This window comes from Microcaecilia unicolor, chromosome 6 (assembly GCF_901765095.1).
Source record: "Microcaecilia unicolor chromosome 6, aMicUni1.1, whole genome shotgun sequence".
Classification (NCBI taxonomy): domain Eukaryota; kingdom Metazoa; phylum Chordata; class Amphibia; order Gymnophiona; family Siphonopidae; genus Microcaecilia; species Microcaecilia unicolor.
In genome coordinates, this window is record NC_044036.1 from 32,967,419 (window position 1) to 32,988,821 (window position 21,403).

The following is a 21,403-nucleotide window of genomic DNA, read 5'->3' on the forward strand; positions in this document are numbered from 1 at the left end:
AAGCAGCGGTAAAAAGCATGCAGGCTCGGTGCTTCAGTTTTCCCTTCTCTCTCTCTCAGCTCTGGTCCCGCCTTCATTTCCTGTTTCCGCAAGGGCAGGACCAGAGCTGAGAGAAGGGAAAACTGAAGTCAGCGCCGAGCCTGCACGCTTTTTACTGCTGCTGCCGGCCGCTGTAACCCCGACGAGGTAAGTCACGATGACTTTTAAAATTCAGAGGGAGGGGGCCTGGAACTCGAAGAGAGGGAGGAAGGGAGAGACGACGACCCTGGAACTCGGAGGGAGGGGGGCCATGTGGAACTCGGAGTGAGGAAGGATCCTGTTGAACTGGGAGGGAGGGAGGGGGGACCCTGGAAGTCAGAGGAAGGGAGGGAGGGAGGGGGACCCTGGAACTCGGAGGAAGGGAGGGAGGGAGGGGGACCCTGTGGAACTTGGAGGGAGGGAGGAAGGGGGGACCCTGGAACCGGGAGGGAGAGAGGGAGGGGGGCCTGGAACTCAGAGGGAGGTGGAGGGGGGATGAGGAAGGGGGGGACAGAGGATGGGGAGAGGGAGGGGTACGAGGGGGAGGGGGTATGCGCCACCTGTAAAAAAAAAAAATTTCCGCACCCCCAATCATTTTGAAAAGTTGGATCCTATGGTATGTGATACTTTATATGTATACCTGTCCTTGATTTGTCCATTCAATTTTCAGGGCACAGACTATAGAAGTCTGCCCAGCAATCTCCGCTAACTTTCTATGGATCCATTCCTTCTAAACAGGATTCCTTTGTATTTATCCCACACATTTTTGAATTCTGTTACTGTTTTCATCCCCACCACCTCCCACAGGAGGACATTCCAAGTGTCTACCACCCTCTCCTTGAAAAAATACTTACTGACATTATTCTTGAGTCTGCCCACCTTCAACCTCAATTCATGTCCTCTAGTTCTACCAGCTTCCTGTTTCCGAAAAAGGTTGTTTGCGGATTAATACCTTTCAAATATTTGAACGTATGCATGTTCAGGTCAGTAAGTCTCTCCTCGTACATCTTGCAACCCAAATCCCATACTATTTTTGTAGCTTTTCTTTGCTCCTTTTCAAGTCTTTTTACATCCTTAGCAAGATACATCCTCCACAACTGAACACAATATTTATTTATTTATTACATTTGTACCCCGCGCTTTCCCACATGTTGCAGGCTCAATGCGGCTTACATAGTAAATACAATTACAGAGTCTGGAGTAGAATATTACAGATTGTAGTAAACGAGTAGTTGTAAGGTTTCAGAAAATGTGAGTTAGATATAAATGCAAGCAAAGATGGGATAACAAAAGGGAAAAGAGAAAGGGAAGGTTAAGGAGTAGGAAGGATGGTAAGGAAAGATAGGGAGGTGCATAAGGAGATTGTGAAATATAGTCTAAAGGAATAACATTCATCAGGATCAGGTTGAAATAGTTGGTTTGAAAATTTAATTACAGTCATTCAGGTAAGTTTTTTTTAAAGAGGTGGGTCTTCAACATTTTCCGGAAGGGTAGATGGTCATTGATTTTCCGGATGGATCTTGGCAGAGCGTTCCAAAGCTGGCTGCCGAAGGAGGAGAAACTGGACGCATAGGAGGTCTTATATTTGACACCCTTGCAATTTGGGAGGTGTAAATTAAGGTGGGTGCGAGACGACAATGGTCTATTTGTGGCTGGGAGGTCGATGAGGTTGTTCACGTAGTTAGGGGATTCACCATATATGATCTTATGAATCATAGTGAGGACTTGAAAATTTATTCTTTCTCTGACTGGAAGCGAGTGAAGCTTCTCTCGAAGAGGTGTTGCGCTGTCAAATCTTGACTTGCCAAAGATGAGTCTGGCTGCCGTGTTCTGGGTAGTCTGAAGCCTCTTCAAAATTAGGGTCTTACTTCCTGAGAAGACACGGTTGCAGTAGTCTGTGTGAGTACTGAGGATTGCACTAGGTTTCGAAAGGTGTTCAAGGGGAGATAAGATTTTACTTGTTTCAAAATCCACATCATGTTGAACATTTTCTTAGAAACGGATTTAGCATGGTTTTCGAATGATAAATGGTTGTCAATTATTACTCCAAGTATTTTCAGGTTGTCTGATATGGAGAGTTTAACATCAAGGGTGTTTCCACTATTTTATATTCAAAGTGGGGCCTCACTAACAACTTGTAGATGGGCCCCTCCCCTTTTCAGATATGTGCATAAAATTTACATGTGGATCCCGGCACCTACAGATCCATGCACAAATTTGAATCAGTGCCAGTTAGGGCCTAATTATTGGTGCTAATTGGCTCATTTATCAATGAATTGTACATGCAAATTGGGTGCGCACCCAAATGTGTGCACATCATTTTGATTGCCATATATAGAAGTAGGGTATATATTCTTGTGGTGCAGTATATCAAGTAAAATAAAACCTTGAATTCTATAATAGTATTGGTGCCAAAGTTCTATTATAGAATACTCGCAGAAGTTGGCATTGATGCAAGCCTTTGAACTCATTACCTGTTCGCTTCCAATTACAGACTGATCTAAAAACACATCTGTTCAAAGATGCATATAAATAAGTCAACACTCACCTGGAACAACCTTGGAAGATACTTGTAGCCTCCCTTTTGGTCTTTCCTTCCCCTTTCTGTCTTATCATTTATTGCAGTTCTCCTCCCTACCCTAACATTCGTGTCTGCCATTTCATTTTTGTTTGCCTGTATGTTTCTTTTTGCTTGTATTTTAGATTGTAAGCCACCCTGAAGGTACTCCAAAGGGTGGGATAGTAAGCCTATATAAACTTGAAACTTTTAACTACATGAGTATTGCCATACAGGGACAGACCAAAGGTCCCTCAAGCCCAGCATCCTGTTTCCAACAGTGGCCAATCCAGGTTACAAGTACCTGGCCAGATCCCAAAACAGTAGAATACATTTTATGCTGCTTACCCTAGAAATAAGCAGTGAATTTTCACCAAGTCCATTTTAATAACAGCTTATGGACTTTTCTTTTAGGAAGCTATCCAAACCTTTTTTAAACCCCGCTCAGCGAACTGATTGTACTACATTCTCTGGCAACGAATTCCAGTGTTTAATTCCACGTTGAATGAAGAAATATTTTCTCTGATTTGTTTTAAATTTACTACTTAGTAGCTTCATTGCGTGCCCCTTAGTCCTAGTATTTTTGGAAAGAGTAAACAAGCGATTCACGTCTACTCGTTCCACTCCACTCATTGTTTTATAGACCTCTATCATATCTCCCCTCAGCCGTCTTTTCTCCAAGCTAAAGACCCCTATCTGCTTTAGCTTTTCCTCAGAATGGGAGGAGATTTTACAGGTCTTAAATTTAGCCTATCCTTAAGATTGAAATCCTATACGTGCCTACGTTTAGATCTATGGCACACCTAAGTGCTCCATGCAATGCATGCTGCTTATAGTATTCTAGAAGGTGCGTAAGTAGGTGACACGCCTATGTCCTGCCTAGTCTCCACCCACATTTACACCCCCCTTACAGTTACGCGCTAGAGCATTACATGCTTCCTTATAGATTAGCGCATTCAAAAGGGCCTCAGTATGCATGTTTTGCCCTGTAATTTAATTTATTTATGTATGTATTCGAAATGTACTATACTGCTTTAACTGACAAGCGGGACCAAGCAGTTTACAGACTAAGACACAAAAGAAAGGAACTACAGTATTATGATAGGAAAGATAAGCATAAAGCCAGACATAAGATAGGTTCAACTGAAGGTAAAGGTGGAGAGACTGAGGTGAAGTAGAATATTCACGGTCCTGTGATGGCAATGATTAGGTCTGAACCTGAAAAATGAACGGTTTCAGGTTTCATAACTCACCCTGGCTTCGTCTTTTTCCCGGCCTGGAGTCACCTCAATTAGTGTAGAGGTTTCATTTCACCTTATCTTAATGTTTCTCATGTATAAACTTGTTCCCATGTTAGCTGCACTGACAGTGGCAGCACGCAGTGATTAAACGAGGTATTATATCACATTTGGAGAAGCGACGTCATTTTTCACTAAGGTCGGATCCAAATTTTACTTTGGCATTGAGTTGCCATGCTAGATATAAAGCCTGAAATGGAAATGGAGAGGGGGGTGTCACAGGATGAGAATAAGTATGAATGCAAATTTAATCACCATTAGTACCAGAGCGTATTTTTCGGACTATAAGACGCACTTTTTTCCCCCAAAATTTGGGAGGAAAATGGGGGGTGCGTCTTATAGTCCGAAGGTAGCGATTCCGGATCGCCCTCCCCCCCGAATCGCCCTCCCCCCCGAATCGCCCTCCCCTACTCACATCAGCGATGTTCCCTCCCCCCCTGACGTCGCTAGACCACCAGGGAACATCGCTGATGTGAGTAGGGGAGGGCGATCCCGAACTCGGACAAGACGCACCGGAGCACCTAGGTTTTAGAGGAGGGAAAAAGGAAAAAATTTTTTTCCTGTTTCCCTCCTCTAAAACCTAGGTGCGTCTTATAGTCCGAAAAATACGGTAAATTGCGCTTATCATGTATTGGTTCATTCTGACATTTCCTCAGGTCAAATTCTGCATAAAAGTTTAAGTGTTGTGCTTGCTGGGTTCAGCCACGTAGGTATGAGAGGTAAAGGTGAATAAGCAACTTGTAGGTGGTACCTTATTATTATTAATTCTTTTTTTTTTTTTTAGCTTGGTAGTTTCTCTTTTTCTCTCCAGCTCAGTTGGAACCAGTACTAGGATTTTGGCACCACAAGTCTTCATTCACAAGTACCTGGACATTTGTCACAATTACCTGAAAATTTGTCGTTTCTTTCTCTATAATATCACCAAAATTTGCCCTTTCCTTTCTGAGCACACTACCAGAACCCTCATCCACATTCTTATCAGCTCTCGCTTAGACTATTGCAACTTACTTCTCACAGGTCTCCCACTTAGCCATCTCTCTCCTCTTCAATCTGTTCAAAATTCTGCTGCACGACTAATATTCCGCCAGTGTCGTTATGCTCATATTAGCCCTCTTCTCAAGTCACTTCACTGGCTTCCTATCCGTTTCCGCATACAGTTCAAACTCCTCTTATTGAGCTATAAGTGCATTCACTCTGTAGCTCCTCAGTACCTCTCCACTCTCATCTCTCCCTACATTCCTCCACGGGACCTCCGTTCACTGGTTAAATCTCTCTTATCTGCACCCTTCTCCTCCACCGCTAACTCCAGACTCCGTTCCTTTTATTTTGCTGCACCATATGCCTGGAATAGACTTTCTGAGCCGGTACGTCAAGCTCCATCTCTGGCCATCTTCAAATCTAAGCTAAAAGCCCACCTTTTTGATGCTGCTTTTAACTCCTAACCCTTATTCACTTGTTCAGAACCCTTATCTTATCATCCTCACTTTAATATTCCCTTATCTCTTGTTTGTCTGTCCTAATTAGATTGTAAGCTCTGTCGAGCAGGGACTGTCTGTTCATGTTCAAGTGTACAGCGCTGCGTACGTCTAGTAGCGCTTTAGAAATGATAAGTAGTAGTAGTAGTAGTTTTAAAACACCTACCTTTCTATCTCCTGATCTGCTCATTGTAGCAAGGGTCTTGAGGCCAGGAACCATGAAGCAAGATGCTTGGCAAAACCCTGTATCCTGACCCCTAAATTGATGACCATGATCCCCTCCCCCAGTGCTGGTACTGTGACCATTGTCTCCGCAGCAGCCCTGACCCCAGTTTAGCCAAGAGGAGAAAAGTCCGACTCGGAGGTTGAGTCCAGACCTTTCTGCTCTGAACCACAAGGCCAGTACAGATGCTACCTTTAAATTGGACTCCTGCAATAGTTTGTGACTAGCTTTCCAGAACTATACCCTTTCATTCTGTCTGTGCAAAATTATCATGCCTGAATATAATTTTTTTTTTAAATTACATTTGTACCCCGTGCTTTCCCACTCATGGCAGGCTCAATGCGGCTTACATGGGGCAATGGAGGGTTAAGTGACTTGCCCAGAGTCACAAGGAGCTGCCTGTGCCTGAAGTGGGAATCGAACTCAGTTCCTCAGGACCAAAGTCCACCACCCTAACCACTGGACCACTCCTCCACTGTTGCTACTGTTTGAGATTCTACATGGAATGTTGCTATTCCACTAGAAGTCGGCCCTTGCAGATCACCAATGTGGCCGCGCAGGCTTCTGCTTCTGTGAGTCTGACGTCCTGCACGTGCAGGACGTCAGACTCACAGAAACAGAAGCCTGCGCAGCCTTCTACATGGAATGTTGCTAGTGGAATAGCAACACTCCATGTAGAATCTCCAATAGTAGCAACATTCCATGTAGAATCTCCAATAGTATATATTTATTTTTGTTACATTTGTACCCCGCGCTTTCCCACTCATGGCAGGCTCAATGCGGCTTACCTGGGGCAATGGAGGGTTAAGTGACTTGCCCAGAGTCACAAGGAGCTGCCTGTGCCTGAAGTGGGAATCAAACTCAGTTCCTCAGTTCCCCAGGACCAAAGTCCACCACCCTAACCACTAGGCCACTCCTCCACTACATTGAAGGCCAATTTATTGATTACTGATTATGTCACCAGTTCTCAAACAATTGCATTAAAACAATTTACAAAACGTTAAATTAAGATAAACAATACAAAACAGTACATCAAACAGTTACAGGCATTTTTAGTTTTTTTTTTCAAGGCAGCAAAGCCAGTCGTCAGTGCTTTCAACCTGTACTATGCAAAAGTTCATTTGTGTTTGCTTCAAAGGAAGTGTCTGGGATTGCCACAGAGATCCATCATTTGTCAGAGTATAGTGTCAACGCTAACATGAGTTGTTGTTGTAAAGATTATGGATCGTTGTACGATGCATTATTTAAAGGCAGTAATGCAATTGTAGAGCTATAATGAGAACTATAGAGCTAATCCTTTCCTTTCATAACATTCAGGTAGACCATTCCATTGTAGCTCCAAGATAATTTGATATAGACTAGTAAAGAAACAACTCCAGTACATGTAATCTGATCTCCTACCAATCATTATTTTAACTTGATTAAACTGCAGACTGTATCCCAGAACCCACTTATCTAAACAGTTCACTCGGTTAAAGATCTGCAGTTCTAAGGTCACACATGAAACTTAACTTGATGTGATTAGGCTCTAGTCCCTAGTGAACACTTGGCCATAGCAGAGAATTGCTCTACATTGTGTTGTAGGTCATTACGAAATGGTGATTGACAGTTCTGGACATTTCAGAGTCCCTAGGAAATAAATATAGTGAAAAGACTGGCATATACCTACCTACTGGTTTAATTGCGTAGCAGAAAACCCAGTAATGAACCAGAAGTGTAGACATGGGTCGGCTTGGGAGGGCCTGGGCCTTTTAACTTTTGGCTCAGCAGGGCCGTGCCTAGGGTCTCTGGCGCCCCCCTACAGCCTATCAGTTGACGCCCCCCCCCTGCAGACTATCAGTTGGCGGCGGTGGGCCCCCCCCCCCCCCCCCCCCCCCCGTGAAAATGATCGCTCACCACTTGCCACACTGACAGGAATTGTCAGCAATATTCTTAGAAAGAAATTGCTATACATTGCAAAATAAGATAGCAGATGTAAATTCTCAAAGTGGACATATTCCAAACACTAAAATGAAAATAAAATGATTTTTTTTCTACCTTTGTTGTCTGGTGACTTTCTTTTTCTGATCATGCTGGCCCAGTATCTGATTCTGCTGCTATCTGTCCTCTTAACTCCGTTTCCAGGGCTTCCTTTCCTTTCCTCCTTTCTTCTTCATTTCTGGTCCTCAGCTTATGCCTATTTTCTTCATCCATGTGCAGTTTTTCTCCTTTCTTCCTTTTCCCTCATTTCATCTCCTTCATCTCTCTTCCCTCCCCTCTATGTCCAGCAATTTCTCCTCTCTCCCTGAGCCTGCCCTCCCAATCCATGCCCATCCATGCTCCTCTGTCACCTGCCCCCTCCATTCATCCCTATCCAGCAATTCCCCTCTCTCCGTGAGCCCTGCCCTGCAATCCATATCCATCCATGCCCATCTGTCCCCTTCATTCATCCCTATCCAGCAATTCCCTCTCTCCCTGAGCCCTGCCCTGCAATCCATATCCATCCATGCCCATCTGTCCCCTCCATTCATCCCTATCCAGCAATTCCCCTCTCTCCCTGAGCCCTGCCCTCCCAATCCATGCCCATCCATGCTCCTCTGTCCCCTGCCCCCTCCATTCATCCCTTTCCAGCAATTCCCCTCTCTCCCTGAGCCCTGCCCTCCCAATCCATGCCCATCCATGCTCCTCTGTCCCCTGCCCCCTCCATTCATCCTTTTCCAGCAATTCCCCTCTCTCCCTTCCATGACCCCCCCCCCCCCCCTCGCATCCATGCTCCTCTCTCTCCCATGTCCCAGCCTGGCCCGCCCTCTTCTCCCCCCCCCCCCTTCGCATCCATGCTAAGTAGTAGTAGTCGTTTCTCCCTGCCCTCCCGCTCCCATTGTTCAACTGCGGCTGCCCACCCTCTTCTCTCCCCCCTAACATCCCTTTTCTTTTTTTTTTCTTTTTAAATTTGCCTCCGTGGCGGTTCCGGCAGCGTCAGGGAAGGAGGCGGCGCTCCCGACGTCTAGCCTTCCCTTCGCTGTGTTCCGCCTTCTTCTGACGTCATCCTTGACACAGCGAAGGGAAGGCTAGAGACGTCGGGAGCACCGCCTCCTTCCCTGACGCTGCGCTGCCGGAACCGCCACTACGGAGGTAAATTTAAAAAGAAAAAAAAAGAAAAGGGAGGGCGAGCAAGGTGAGCATGGTGCGGCGGCGCCCCCCAGAGGGAAGCGCCCCCCTGCCATGCTTACCTCGCTTACCGGGTCAGCACGGCCCTGTGGCTCAGGCCCACCAAGCGGTAGCAGTCCATTGGTATAGCTGACAAGGATCCCCAAGCCCTGTTGGCTGAAGACATCCATACCCTATCATATGACCCTGAGACAACCTCAGCAATCAGCATAAGAATGTAAGAATAGCCATATTAGGTCAGACCAACGGTCCATTTAGCCCAGTATCATGCTTCCAACGGTGGCCAATCAAGGCCACAAGTACTAGGCAGAATCCAAAATAGTTAACCAAGAAAAACATAGGGGATAAGAACCACATACTCCTAATATCAAAATCAAAAAGAAAAAGAGCTTTGAAAAGGTGGTAAAAAACATTTATATGAAAAACTTCAAAGAAACTCAAATGGGCAAATAGAGGACAAAGGGCGGGAGGGCATCGGATATTATCTTCAAAAAGGCGATTTGACCTCTTATAGCGCCAGCTATTTCAAGGCCGCAGCCTAAATCACATGCTCAATAATTTGCCCAAACTGACCTATGTCCCTTGCTTTTATTAACTTAAAAAAACAATTTTATTGAAAAGTATTAATCTGCAAACAAACCTTTTCCAGAGACGGGAAGGTGGTAGAACTAGAGGACATGAATTGAGGTTGAAGGGGGGCAGACTCAGGAGTAATGTAGGAAGTATTTTTTTCATGGAAAGGGTGGAATGCCCTCCCGCAGGAGGTGGTGGAGATAAAAACGATAATGGAATTCAAACATGGGTGGGATAAACACAAAGGAATCCTGTTTAGAAGGAATGGATCTACGGAATCTTAGCAGAGATTGGGTGGCAACACCGGTAATTGGGAATCAAAACCAGTGCTGGGCAGACTTCTACGGTCTACACCCTGATCGCAACTGAATAGATAGGGTTGGGCTGGAGTGTAACTTTTAAGGGGTTTCGATGTTAACTTTAGAACTTAGTACAAGAACAGTGCTGGGCAGGCTTCTATGGTCTGTGCCCTGAGAATGACAAGGACAAATCAAACTCTGGTAAAGTATCAGATGCCATGAAAAATGAGTTTATCTTGTTGGGCAGACTGGATGGACCATTCAGGTCTTTATCTACCGTAATTTACTATGTTACTATGCTACTCTCTCACATTTGTCAATACCATGTTCAGGGAAAGCTTCAGTGACATCTATATAAAAATCATTATGAAAAAGAAAGTGACCACTTAGCTGCTGTTGTATATGTCTTCACCACAAAAATGGTACAACACACCGAACTCCCACAACACACATAATCGGCGTTTCAGTCCAATGACCTGCTTCCGGGTTTTATCAAATGGGTCAATAAGGCAACACCAGCTGCATTAAATAACTAAGTGCAAATATTCAGCTGGTGGCAGTGAGCATTTTGCTGTCCGCTGCTAGTGGTATTCCTGGATATGCAGAGCCAGGCCATGTCTAGCTTCGGCATTGAAAATCCGGTTTTTACAGAGCCGGCTAATAGATGGCTGATTAAGTCAATATTCAGCACTTAACTGGCTATGGGTTACCACATAAAGATAGGACTGACTTTTATGTGGTCCTGTTTATGCGGTTAACTTGGCTGCTTAAATTCTGAATATCAGCACTTAACCAGCCAAGTGCTGACTCCACCCCCAGAATGTCCCCAAACTAGCCAGTTTTGAGTTTGGCACTAACCGCGTAAGTGCCTCTGAAAATTAGCAGATAGCTCCGAACAAACGATTTAACCATTTAGTGGCCATTTCTGGCCGGTTAAATCGCTTTGACTATCAATCCTGTAATTTTTAAGTTGGGGGCGAGACGAGAGCAAAGAGGGCAGGAAGCAGCGATGAAGAGGAAATGCGATGCGCCCAACCATAATTGCCATTGTTCACCTAAAATTTGCCATCTGGCTATGTCGCTGTCCTGAATTGTCTTTTGGGAAAGCAATGAATTGCTCGTTCATCTCTTTTCTAGGCTGTATGCAGGTCCAGAGGTTGATATTTGGAGCTGTGGTGTGATACTTTATGCTCTCCTGTGTGGCACTCTCCCATTCGACGATGAACATGTTCCCACCCTGTTTAAGAAGATTCGTGGAGGAGTGTTTTATATACCAGAGTACCTCAACCGGTCAGTTGCCACTCTTCTCATGCACATGCTGCAAGTTGATCCACTCAAGCGAGCTACCATCAAGGACATAAGGTAACATTAAGTAGCAGTGCAGCATAGATTACATCTCGCCCCCCCCCCCCCCCCCACCCCACATCTAATACTGAGTAGTTGTTCAGCAAGAGAGCCATCACACAATACTACATGGATATAGAAGTATATTATCTATTATAACTAGCCTTTGAGCCCGTAAAAACGGGCTATTATAGGAAGAGGGGGTTGAAAGGCCCGCCCCCGCCGCCGAGTTCGCCGCCGCCCCCCCCCCCCCGAATTCGCGCCCCCCCCCCCCCCCGAGCCGTCACCACCCACCTTCCACCCGGCTGGGCCCTCGCTCCGCTATTGAAACAGCGAGGGTCCGGGAACGCAGCACTGAGCTCTGCTGAGCTGCCGACGTCGGCCTTCTTCTTCTCTGCCTGTCCCGCCCTCGTGTGACGTAACGTCGTCGAGGGCGGGACAGAGGCAGAGAAGAAGAAGGAAGGGCGATGTCGGCAGCTCAGCAGAGCTCAGTGCTGCGTTCCCGGACCCTCGCTGTTTCAATAGTGGAGCGAGGGCCCGACCGGGTAGAAGGTGGGTGGCGGCGGCGACTCGGGTGGGGGGAGCGTTAGACGGTGGTGTCCCTCCCTCAGAAATAAGCAGTACAGACCCTCTCTGTTCCATCCCCGTCATCACGTATTGACACGGGGCGGGGCAGAGAAGGTCTCTACTGCGCATTTGCGAGTGAGTACGACACTCGCCTTTTATATTTATTGATGGTATTCGCTTTTTGTCTGTCTTTGGAATGCAAAAGGCTACACTACCAGCCATGGCCACAAGATGCCAGCATCTTATTGTACTAGGCAGCTTTTGTCCGTCTGGAATATTGTGCCCACACAGTCAGGATGTGAACTTGAGCAGTGTCCAGCTGCAGGGTCATGACTCTTGAGTGGGTAGCCTCAGAGACAGGTGTGCCAGTAATGCTGGTGAGGAGGCTGAGCGATGCCAAGGTAAACTGTTAATAAAAAGAAATAAAGCATGTTTGATTAGCCTTTGAAAGCCAGAACCATCCTCCTCAGGTCAGGACAGTATGAGCAAAAGATAATATCAGAATGTATGTGAAACATAAAATCATTCCAAAGACAGTCTCGATCGAGGGCGGGGGTGCGGGGAGTGATCGGGAGAAACAGAGAGAGAGAGATGAATGGGTGATCAGAAGATGGTTTATAATGTGATAGGAAACACAGATCATTAAGACCCAGATGCACAAAAGTTAACGAGCCAGCAACGTTCTTTTTATACTGGTTCTTGCTGGTTTCGCGAGCATGGAGTTCAGCGATACATACACAAAGGGGTTCTGCAAGCTCTTTTCCTGTCACGGTAGCAGCCAAAGACAATTGTATGCAAAGTTATTTTAATGAGCTAATTACTATTCAGTTGTGCATTCCAAATGACCCCCAAGCCTGCCCAAAGCTAAAGGAAGCACATCCATGTTTCTGTCTAGGACCGGCCCTGGGAGGTGGGAATGGACAAGAGGGCAGGACTGGATCTGTGGGATGGATATCTCATTCCCCTCCTCCTATCCACCAAATCCTGATGCTCTATTTCCTCCCAGCCCCTGAAGAATCAATTTTGTTAGATTTAGGTGAAATTCATTATTTATCTAAATATTATTGCGATAATGATATTCTACTGCTTGTAAATGCTTTGCTAGTATAGGGGCCCTTTTACTAAGCCACATAAGTGTGTAAACGCGCCCAACACACGCCAAAATGGAGTTACCACCCAGCTACCTTGTGGCTTTTGCGGTAATTTCATTTTTGGCGCGTGTCCCATACGCGCAGGCGAAAAATAATTTTTATTTTTGGACACGTATATCGGACGCACGCCAAGTGGCATTTGACGTGCGTAGGTCATTATTGCCCGGTTACTGCGTGAGACTTTACCGCTAGGTCAATGGCTGGCGGTAAGGTCGCAGACCCAAAATGGACACGCAGCAGTTTTGATTTTGCCACATGTCCGTTTTTGGCAAAAATTTTAAAAGGGCCTTGTTTACAGGCATGCTGAAAAATGGATTGGCACGCGCCCAAAGCCTGCACCTACACCACTGCAAGCCGTTTTTCAGCACACCTTAGTAAAAGGACCCCATAGTATTTTCATTCATAGTCAAGAGAAACTGGATGAACAATTTTAGTCCTGATAATATCTCTACACATGGACTAAGTCATGGAGTGAAGTGGAAGTTCTAATATGGATCTACCAGTCAAATAACTGGCGTGGATTATTTTTATCTTGACTATTGTGTGTCAGGTCTGAAGCTTTTGGTTGTTTTGAAGTTGTGTTTCCTTGAAATACGCCATAGCAAGTACAAGATCTTTCACTATAACTAACCTAGAAGCACCTTTATCTTGCATGAAAGGGTTTTCTGTGATCTTCCTGAAAGGTGATGCGGTGTTGGACTTAAGTGTTGGCGTGTTTGATTTCTCTCGCTGTCTCTTTCTCTCTCATAAAGCATAGAAGTGAGCACAAAAGAGCTTCCTGGATAGTGAGTTAATTCTAAAGACCCAGGCACAGTGTGAAAACCTTGAGATTAATATGTCCTGAGGGGAAATGGTTTGCTTTTAACTTTATTAGTTTTCTGAAATAGCAGATTAACATCCTCACGCTTGTACTACCTAGAGGAGGAGGGTTATTTCAGCTTAAATATTTTTTTTTCCTGTACAATTTATAATCTCTCCCTTTGCTGAAAATGGCAGGGTTAGCAGAAGAACTGGAATATTAGTAAAAAAAATAACTTGTAAACAAACTTGGTTCTTAAAATCTCCCTTTGAATTTTCAAAATGTTGGCTGTGAGAAATTTGTGAAATTTCCAAATATACAAATAGAATAGAATTCAGAAATAACATTGAGGGGAGGGGGTATTCAGCTGGCCAGCCACTGCGTAAAAATAAATGGATATCTTTATGCCGGAGACTCAGGAGTCCAAGCCTTTAATTTAATTAACTGATTATGCATCCTAAACCTGAGTGGATAAGTTCCCATGTAATTTAGCACAGCTATTTTCTCTCCTGCTTAAACTTAACTGGATAATGGTGGGATTGGTTATATCTGGTTAAACTGAAGCCCTGTCCCTCCAAAACACCTCCCAACACCTCCGACTTCTAAATGGCTAACGGGTCAAAAAACGATTTATCCAGCCGCAAGTTATCTGTCAACCAACCGCAGATTAAATACTTTTGAATATTGGCCTCATATATAATTAAATCTAGTTAACACAGATGAATGTCAATCATACTGCAATACAAGAAGGTGTTAAACCTCCTGCTTGAACTGAAACTTGAGATATATAGACTCCTTTGCCAGAGAAAGTTGGCTTAGAGTATTGTTTTATCCTGAGGGAAAATATTGCACAAGCAATGTACCATGTTTGTTTAAAAATCAATAATTTCTGATCTTATCAAAAGCATTTGAAATGATTTTGCAGGCTGGTACGCTCTTTTGGACTCCCAAGTTTTTCCTGTTATGCATTTTTAAGTAAATGTTTTAATAGGAGCAGTTAAGTATCCTCCTTGAAAACAATAGAATGAAACCTTATAAAGTGAGCATGGGAGAAGGCATTCTGTATCATAGGAGCCAACTTTTCAAAATTATTGGGGGTGCTAAGCCCAATGGAAATAACCCCTCCTTGGACACATACAAGGAATTTTCTCAATATTGGGGGTGCTCAACACCCACAGCACCCACAGAGTCGGCTCCTGTGTTCTGTATAGATACAAAAAGGTGTCTCATGTCTTGCTGCAGGCAAATTCACAGACAGCCAGATGCTCAAAACTCCAGCACCGTATGAAACAGCGCTGGAAAATACCATCCAGACATCGCCAAAAAATAACTCCCCAATGCTCAGCGCTAATGATATGCAAATGTTATGTTAGCGCTGAGCCTTGGGAAGTAAGTGGGGAAGGGAGGGGGGAATGTGCCCAGCACATGTGCACAAGACCTGTGCATTGTCCTTGTTCTGCTCCTTCCCGTACATGCACGGGAGATGGGGATGGGCTGGCAGAAGCCCTGCTCAGCACAGAAATAGATGCCATATTCACCATGGTACTGTTGAGCCCTTTCAGTACTTTCCTTACCTCCAAGTCTGCTTTGCAGAAAATTGGCTAGTTCAATGAAAAATGAAGATGCAGCAGGAGATTACAGGAGAACAGTGAGCACACATACACACACAAAAAAAAATTCCTGGAGGGTCACTCCATTGCAAATTATTTCGCTCCTGTCAGATCTGCATATATTATGGATTTTAAAGGCGTCAGTAAAGTCTGTTTATCTGTCAAACTCTGTTCGCCGTGGTACTGTTGAGCCCCAAAGCCCGGCCGGGGACTTCAGCAAAGAGTTATGCAGCTGAACTGTTCTGTGCCCTTCTTCAGAAATCCTAACTCCAGCTCCGAGCTGGCGTAGGGTTTAAAGCGGTAAGAACGCTCTTGTGAGGCGCGCTGTTTTTTGATCATCTCATATGCATGTTTTCCATATCATTTGCGTGTCATTTGCGGGGTTCCTGCCGGCACTTGTTGTTTTCCGCACTAAGGCTTTTAATGCATTTTGCGCTGGTAAACGCAGGTGCTAGTCTGGCGCTAATGACCTCTAACGCCCGCCTTTACCTCTGAGCATCGGGGCCTGAGTAAGGCAATATACTCAGATGCTGAATGCTGTGTTTTCTAAACACTTTAATCTCAACTTCTTTAAATTAACCCAAACAGATGCCCCAACAAGAATTGTTAGTCCATCATATCCGCTGGAAAACGGTAATCATTAAATTAATGCTCTCCATGCGTTTTTATTAGAACTGTGCTTTATAATTCTAAACATCAAATTAAAATTCAGTACTGACCAAATTGTTTCTTTCAAAACAAAACATAATTTCCCCTTATCTCTACTATGTGCCCAAATCCAGAAGACCAAGTCCATAGCATAGTGGAGATGTCAAATTCTCTCTTGCTTTGTTTTGAAAGACAGAATTTGGTCACAACTGACTTGGGTAATTCTGTAAAATCAGTGCCAACATCTTCACACAAATGTATACATGCTAAAAGTGGGTAAGTGCTATTCAGGTGGGTGTACACATGGGTGGTGTCTGAGCAGATGGTGGGCGGGGCTCAAACATATGCACATAATTTACATAACACTGAAGTTATGCACATATCCCAGGATTCTATGTATGGCGTCTTAATTTCATTGTAGAAATCAAAGCATAACTTAATTGGTAAACTAGCTAATCAGCACTGTTAATTGGATATTAACAAGCAATTATCAGCACTAATTGGCATCAATTAAGATTTATGCGCAAAAGTTGCTAAGCGTATTTTGTAACATAGAGCCTGCCATGAGTGGGAAAGCGCGGGGAACAAATGTAACAAAAAAAAAAAAAAACATGGTGCGCTTAAATTTTAAGTTGCGTAGTTGAAAAGGGAGTGTGGCCATGGGCGAGGCGTGGGTGTTTCTGAAATTTGTGCGCATTGTTATAGAATAGGCCCACATTTCCCCAGATTCCATATAGTGCACCTAGAGATTTGCGCCAAAATCAAAGCGTATTCTGTAACAACCTGCGTAACGTAATTGGCTTAACAAGCCAATCAGCGTTGTTAACAGCACTTAACAAGCAATAATGAGCACTGATTGGCAGTAATTAGAATTTATGTGTACAACTCCTTAAGCATATGCTGTAACACACTGCACCTAAATTTTAGTGTGCGCAGGCAAAAAGGGGTGTGGTTATAGGCAGGAAAATGGGCATTTTGTGGGCGTTTCAAAATTTATGCGCGTTGTTATAGAATATGGCAGGGCCGCCGAGAGACTGAGCCGGGCCCGGGGCAAGGCCACCCCCCCCCCAATCGCTACCACTGTCACCTCCCTCTCCTGCTCTTAGGCTGCCGGTGCCGCAGTCCACAGTCTCCACCCGCCCACCCCCAGCCCTGTCGACGGCCCCCTGCATTCAAATCGGCAGTGCCTCACCTCCGTGTGAAAGCGGCAGATCGTCTCCCTTCGGGCCCTCCCTCACTGTGCTGCGCCCTCGTGGAAACAGGAAGTTACATCAGACAAGGGCGAGACACAGTGAGGGAAGGCCCGAGGTGATCTGCCACTCTCAAACAGACGCGAGGCTCTGCGCTGCCAACTAGAGACTCCCTTTTCCAAATGCAGGGGGCCTGGTGGCAGACAGAAGGGGGCCGCCGACGGAGCCGAGGGCAGGCAGGTGAGACCGGGAACTGCAGCGCCAGTTGCCTGAGAGCAGGAGAAGGAGAGAGACCCTGGCGTGGAATTTTGTCCCCCCTTCCGCTCTCTCTCGGCGGACCTGGAATATGGCACTCTTCACCTAAATCTATGTGCGGGGAATTACGCCACATTTTTGTTGGTGTAAATGGAGGTGCATAGTTTTAGGCACTAGGATATCAACTAATCTTATTTTAGGAGCCGCTTATAGAATACGCTTAGGCGGAAATGTTTTCCAGGTGGATTTTCTAAGCGCCATATATAGAATATATATAGAATATATATAGAATCTGGCCCTCTGCGCCTAATTTAGGTGTCAGGATTAAACGCCAAGTAAAACATGGTGTAAATGGCCGCGACTAAATTTCATTGTGTTGAAAGGCGCTCAGCGTATTCTATATACTGAATGGAAATTTAAGCCTATTCTATAAAATATAGGCATATTTTATTGTATACGCCTAGACGTATTTTTTTTCCATGTGAAATTTTCAAGTGCCATATATAGAATCTAGCCCATAGTTATAGAACGTAGGCAAACACATGTATGCCAACTGAATGGTTGGTGAAAGTAGTCGTGCTTAAGCACATAGGCGCCTACATGCTCAGTTACAGTGGTATTCTACAAAGGAAAATAGGTGCCTACTTTTCCCCAATAAAGCAGTTTTCCTAAAATGATAATATTGGACCAATGATTATAATGCATAGAGAGCATTAATTAAATTATTACTATTTTACAGTATATTTCAGGGGTATTCAACGTCAGTCCTTGAGGGCTGCAACCCAGTTGGGTTTTCAGGATTTCCCTAATGAACATGCATATTCCCCCCTTGAGTATCTCTATTCCAATCTAGTTACACAAAATCACAGTCAAATTATCAACTACAACATTATTAATCACTAAGGGATCCTTTTACAAAGGTGCCCTGAAAAATGGCTTGTGATAGTGTAGGTGCGGGTTTTGGGCACGCGCTAATCCATTTTTAGCGCGCCTGTAAAAAATACTTTTTTTTGCCGAAAATGGACGTGTGGCAAAATCAAAATTGCCACCTGTCCAGTTTGGGTGTGAGACCTTACCGCCAGCCATAGACCTAACGGTAAACAATCTGGGCGGTAATGACCTATTTGTGTCAAATGGGTGGGGGGGTATGGGCCTGGGTCCACCTGTCTGAAGTGCACTGTACCTACTACTAAACTTCTCCAGGGACCTGCATGCGCTGTCATGGACCTGAGTATGACATCTGAGGCATAGAGGCTAGCAAGTAGTATTTTTAATCATGTTTTTTGAGGGTGGGAGGGGGTTAGTAACCACTGGGGGAGTAACGGGAGGTCATCCCCGATTCCTTCCAGTGGTCATCTGGTCATTTTGGGCACCTTTTTGTGCCTTATTCGTAATAAAAAGAGGTCTGGGTGAAAACGTCCAAGTTTTAGTCCTGGACGTCTTTGCTTTTTTCCATTATGGCTCAAAGACGTCCAAGTGTTAGGAACGCCCAAGTCCTGCCTCGACCACGCCTTCAATACTCCCTCCCCTTCAGATTTGGAAGTCCTTGCAACGGACTTCCGATAAAGACGTCCAAAAATGGGGTTTTGATTATACCGATTTGGACGTCTCTGAGAGATGAACGTCCAAGTGCCGATTTATGTCACTCTTTAGACGTCCATCTCTTTCAAAAATGAGCCTACTGATGACTTCAGTAGTGTGGTAAAGTTTTTAGTGAATGGAATGAGAAAGTATGAGTGGTATTTATTTATTTATTTTATTTATTTACTGCATTTGTACCCCACATTTTCCAAACTAGTGGTAGGTTCAATGTGGCTTACAATTAATTTAAGGGAAAACAGGTTACAGGTTAAAGAGCTGTGTGGAGTGGTGATGATAAGTTCAGATCCTTCCAAGGTCATGATTGAGGAATGTTGACCAATAATCTGTTTGATTAAGTGGGGTCATCTGAGATAAATGTATTGAAGAAATGGGCTTTCAGGTTTTTTCTGAATTGTAGATAGTTGTTCATGGACTTTAGGTCTTTCGGTAGAGAGTTCCAGATTTTGGTGCAGATGTAAATGAAGCTTGTTGAGTATGTGGTTTTGTATTTCAGGCCTTGGCATCAGGGGAAGTGGACTGTGAGGTAGGATCTTGTGCTCTTGGTTGCATTGCGTAGTGGTAGGATTATTAGATTGGTCATGTAAGCCGGCCAAAAATTATTCTGTAGGTCAGCGTACAGATCTTGAAGGAAATGTGAGATTTGATAGGTAGCTAGTGTAGGTTTTTGGGTAGAGGTCTCACGCTCTCAAATTGGTTTTTGCCATATATAAGCCTTGCTGCTGTATGTGGTATGCATGTTAAGTGTATATGAATAATATGAAATAGGTGAGTTATGAAAATTTCGAAAATATTTAAAGAGAAGATTTAATAAAGGTGATTTAGTGATTAATAATGTTGTAGTTACTTGATAATTTGATAATGAATATTCATGAGATCTATTTGCATGCACTGCCTCCAATGTATGCAAATGGATCGCATACATATTCATTGTGGAAATCCTGAAAACTCAACTCGGTTGTGGCCCTCAAAGACCAACATTGAACACCCTTGGCACATATGATGGTCCAGAAATTCTTGGTGAGGCATCTGTTTGGGTTAACTTAAAGGAGATGGGATCAACTCTTAGTTTGGGGATTTGATTTATTGGTCAGCTACTCAAATATTTGGATCTCTTTAGGAATAATGTTTTCTAAACAAGCATCTCAAATAATTATTTTCCTTCACAGAGAGCATGACTGGTTTAAGGAAGATTTGGCCAGCTACCTGTTCCCAGAAGACACTGCATGTGACGCCAATGTCATTGATGATGAGGCAGTGAGGGAAGTGTGTGAGAAATTTGAATGTTTGGAGTCAGAGGTCACAAACAGCCTGTACAGTGGTGACCCTCAAGACCAGCTTGCAGTAGCATATCATCTTATAATTGACAATCGAAGGATCATGAACCAAGCCAGTGAGTTCTACCTCGCCTCCAGCCCTCCCACTGGCTCCTTTATGGATGATAGCACGATGCATATCCCGCCAGGTGTGAAACCACACCCAGAGCGCATGCCACCTCTCATAGCAGACAGTCCTAAAGCAAGATGCCCTTTAGATGCCTTGAACACTACTAAGCCCAAACCTCTGGCTGTGAAAAAAGCAAAGTGGCATTTAGGAATCCGTAGCCAGAGCAAACCTTATGACATCATGGCGGAAGTTTACCGGGCCATGAAACAGCTGGATTATGAGTGGAAGGTAAGGAATATAACAACTTCGTTTCTGATCTGGATGAGTTTCCTTGAGTTGCTGCATTTCTTGGGTAGAGTTAGAAGTACTTTTATGACTTAATCTATAAGTTACCAATCACTTGGCATACTATAGAATAATTGGCATCTTCTTTCAGGCATATTTGACCTTAGAATTTATTTATTTATTTGGATTTTGGTCAGGGTGAGTCATAGTCAGGTACACTGTGTATTTTTCTGTCCCTGGAGAGCTCACAATCTAAGTTTGTACATGAGGCAGTGGAGGGTTAAGTGACTTGGCCATGATCACAAAGAGCATCAATGGGATTTGACCTGGCCACCTCTGGATGTCAAGACTGGTGCTCTAACCACCAGACCACTATTAGACCACTATCTTTATTAGACTTAATATTCTAATAAAGAAATGTTAGTGCTTACTTTTCATTATAGAATAGGTTCCAGATAGGACTCCCCTTTGTAGAATTACCCTTCTAGTTACTGAGCTGTGTAGTTTATTTTTGGTTGCTATATGTATGGCCTTCTAGTGGGAAAATTCAAACAATCAGCCCAGCACTGCTCAATGTTCTTATCACACAGGTATACATTAAATAAATGAATAAATAACCCGGACCTCATTAGCGGCTCGTTTCACACGAAGAACTTCACTTTGTGACTCGCCTCTTCTTCATTGGCCCTTATTGTTTTTCTCATATCATTCAACACAAATTTATTAATAACTCACTTATCAATGATTTTTAACTTATCTCATAATGAAATTCTTCTTTCAGGACCTTTGTTTGAATTTACTCCAGTATTGCCCTCTGCTGGTTGAATACGAGGACCATAGCAAAGTGACTTCTAGTGGGGAAGTCTTACAGTAATATGTGTTGCCTTGGTACAGAGGCACCTTGTGGTTAAACTATGAAATCTATCCTTTGAAATCTGTTGACAGTGACATCTAATAGTTAAATGTAATGTCAAACTTG

General features: G+C 44.2%; 1 protein-coding gene across 1 annotated transcript in view; it reads left to right on the forward strand.

Moving 5' to 3' along the window:
• PRKAA2 (protein kinase AMP-activated catalytic subunit alpha 2) overlaps positions 1-21,403 on the forward strand; it is a 67,877-nt gene that overhangs the window by 37,063 nt on the left and 9,411 nt on the right. The window contains 2 exon segments of the mRNA XM_030206429.1: positions 10,728-10,952; positions 19,923-20,427. Coding sequence (XP_030062289.1) covers positions 10,728-10,952; positions 19,923-20,427 — 730 coding nt within the window.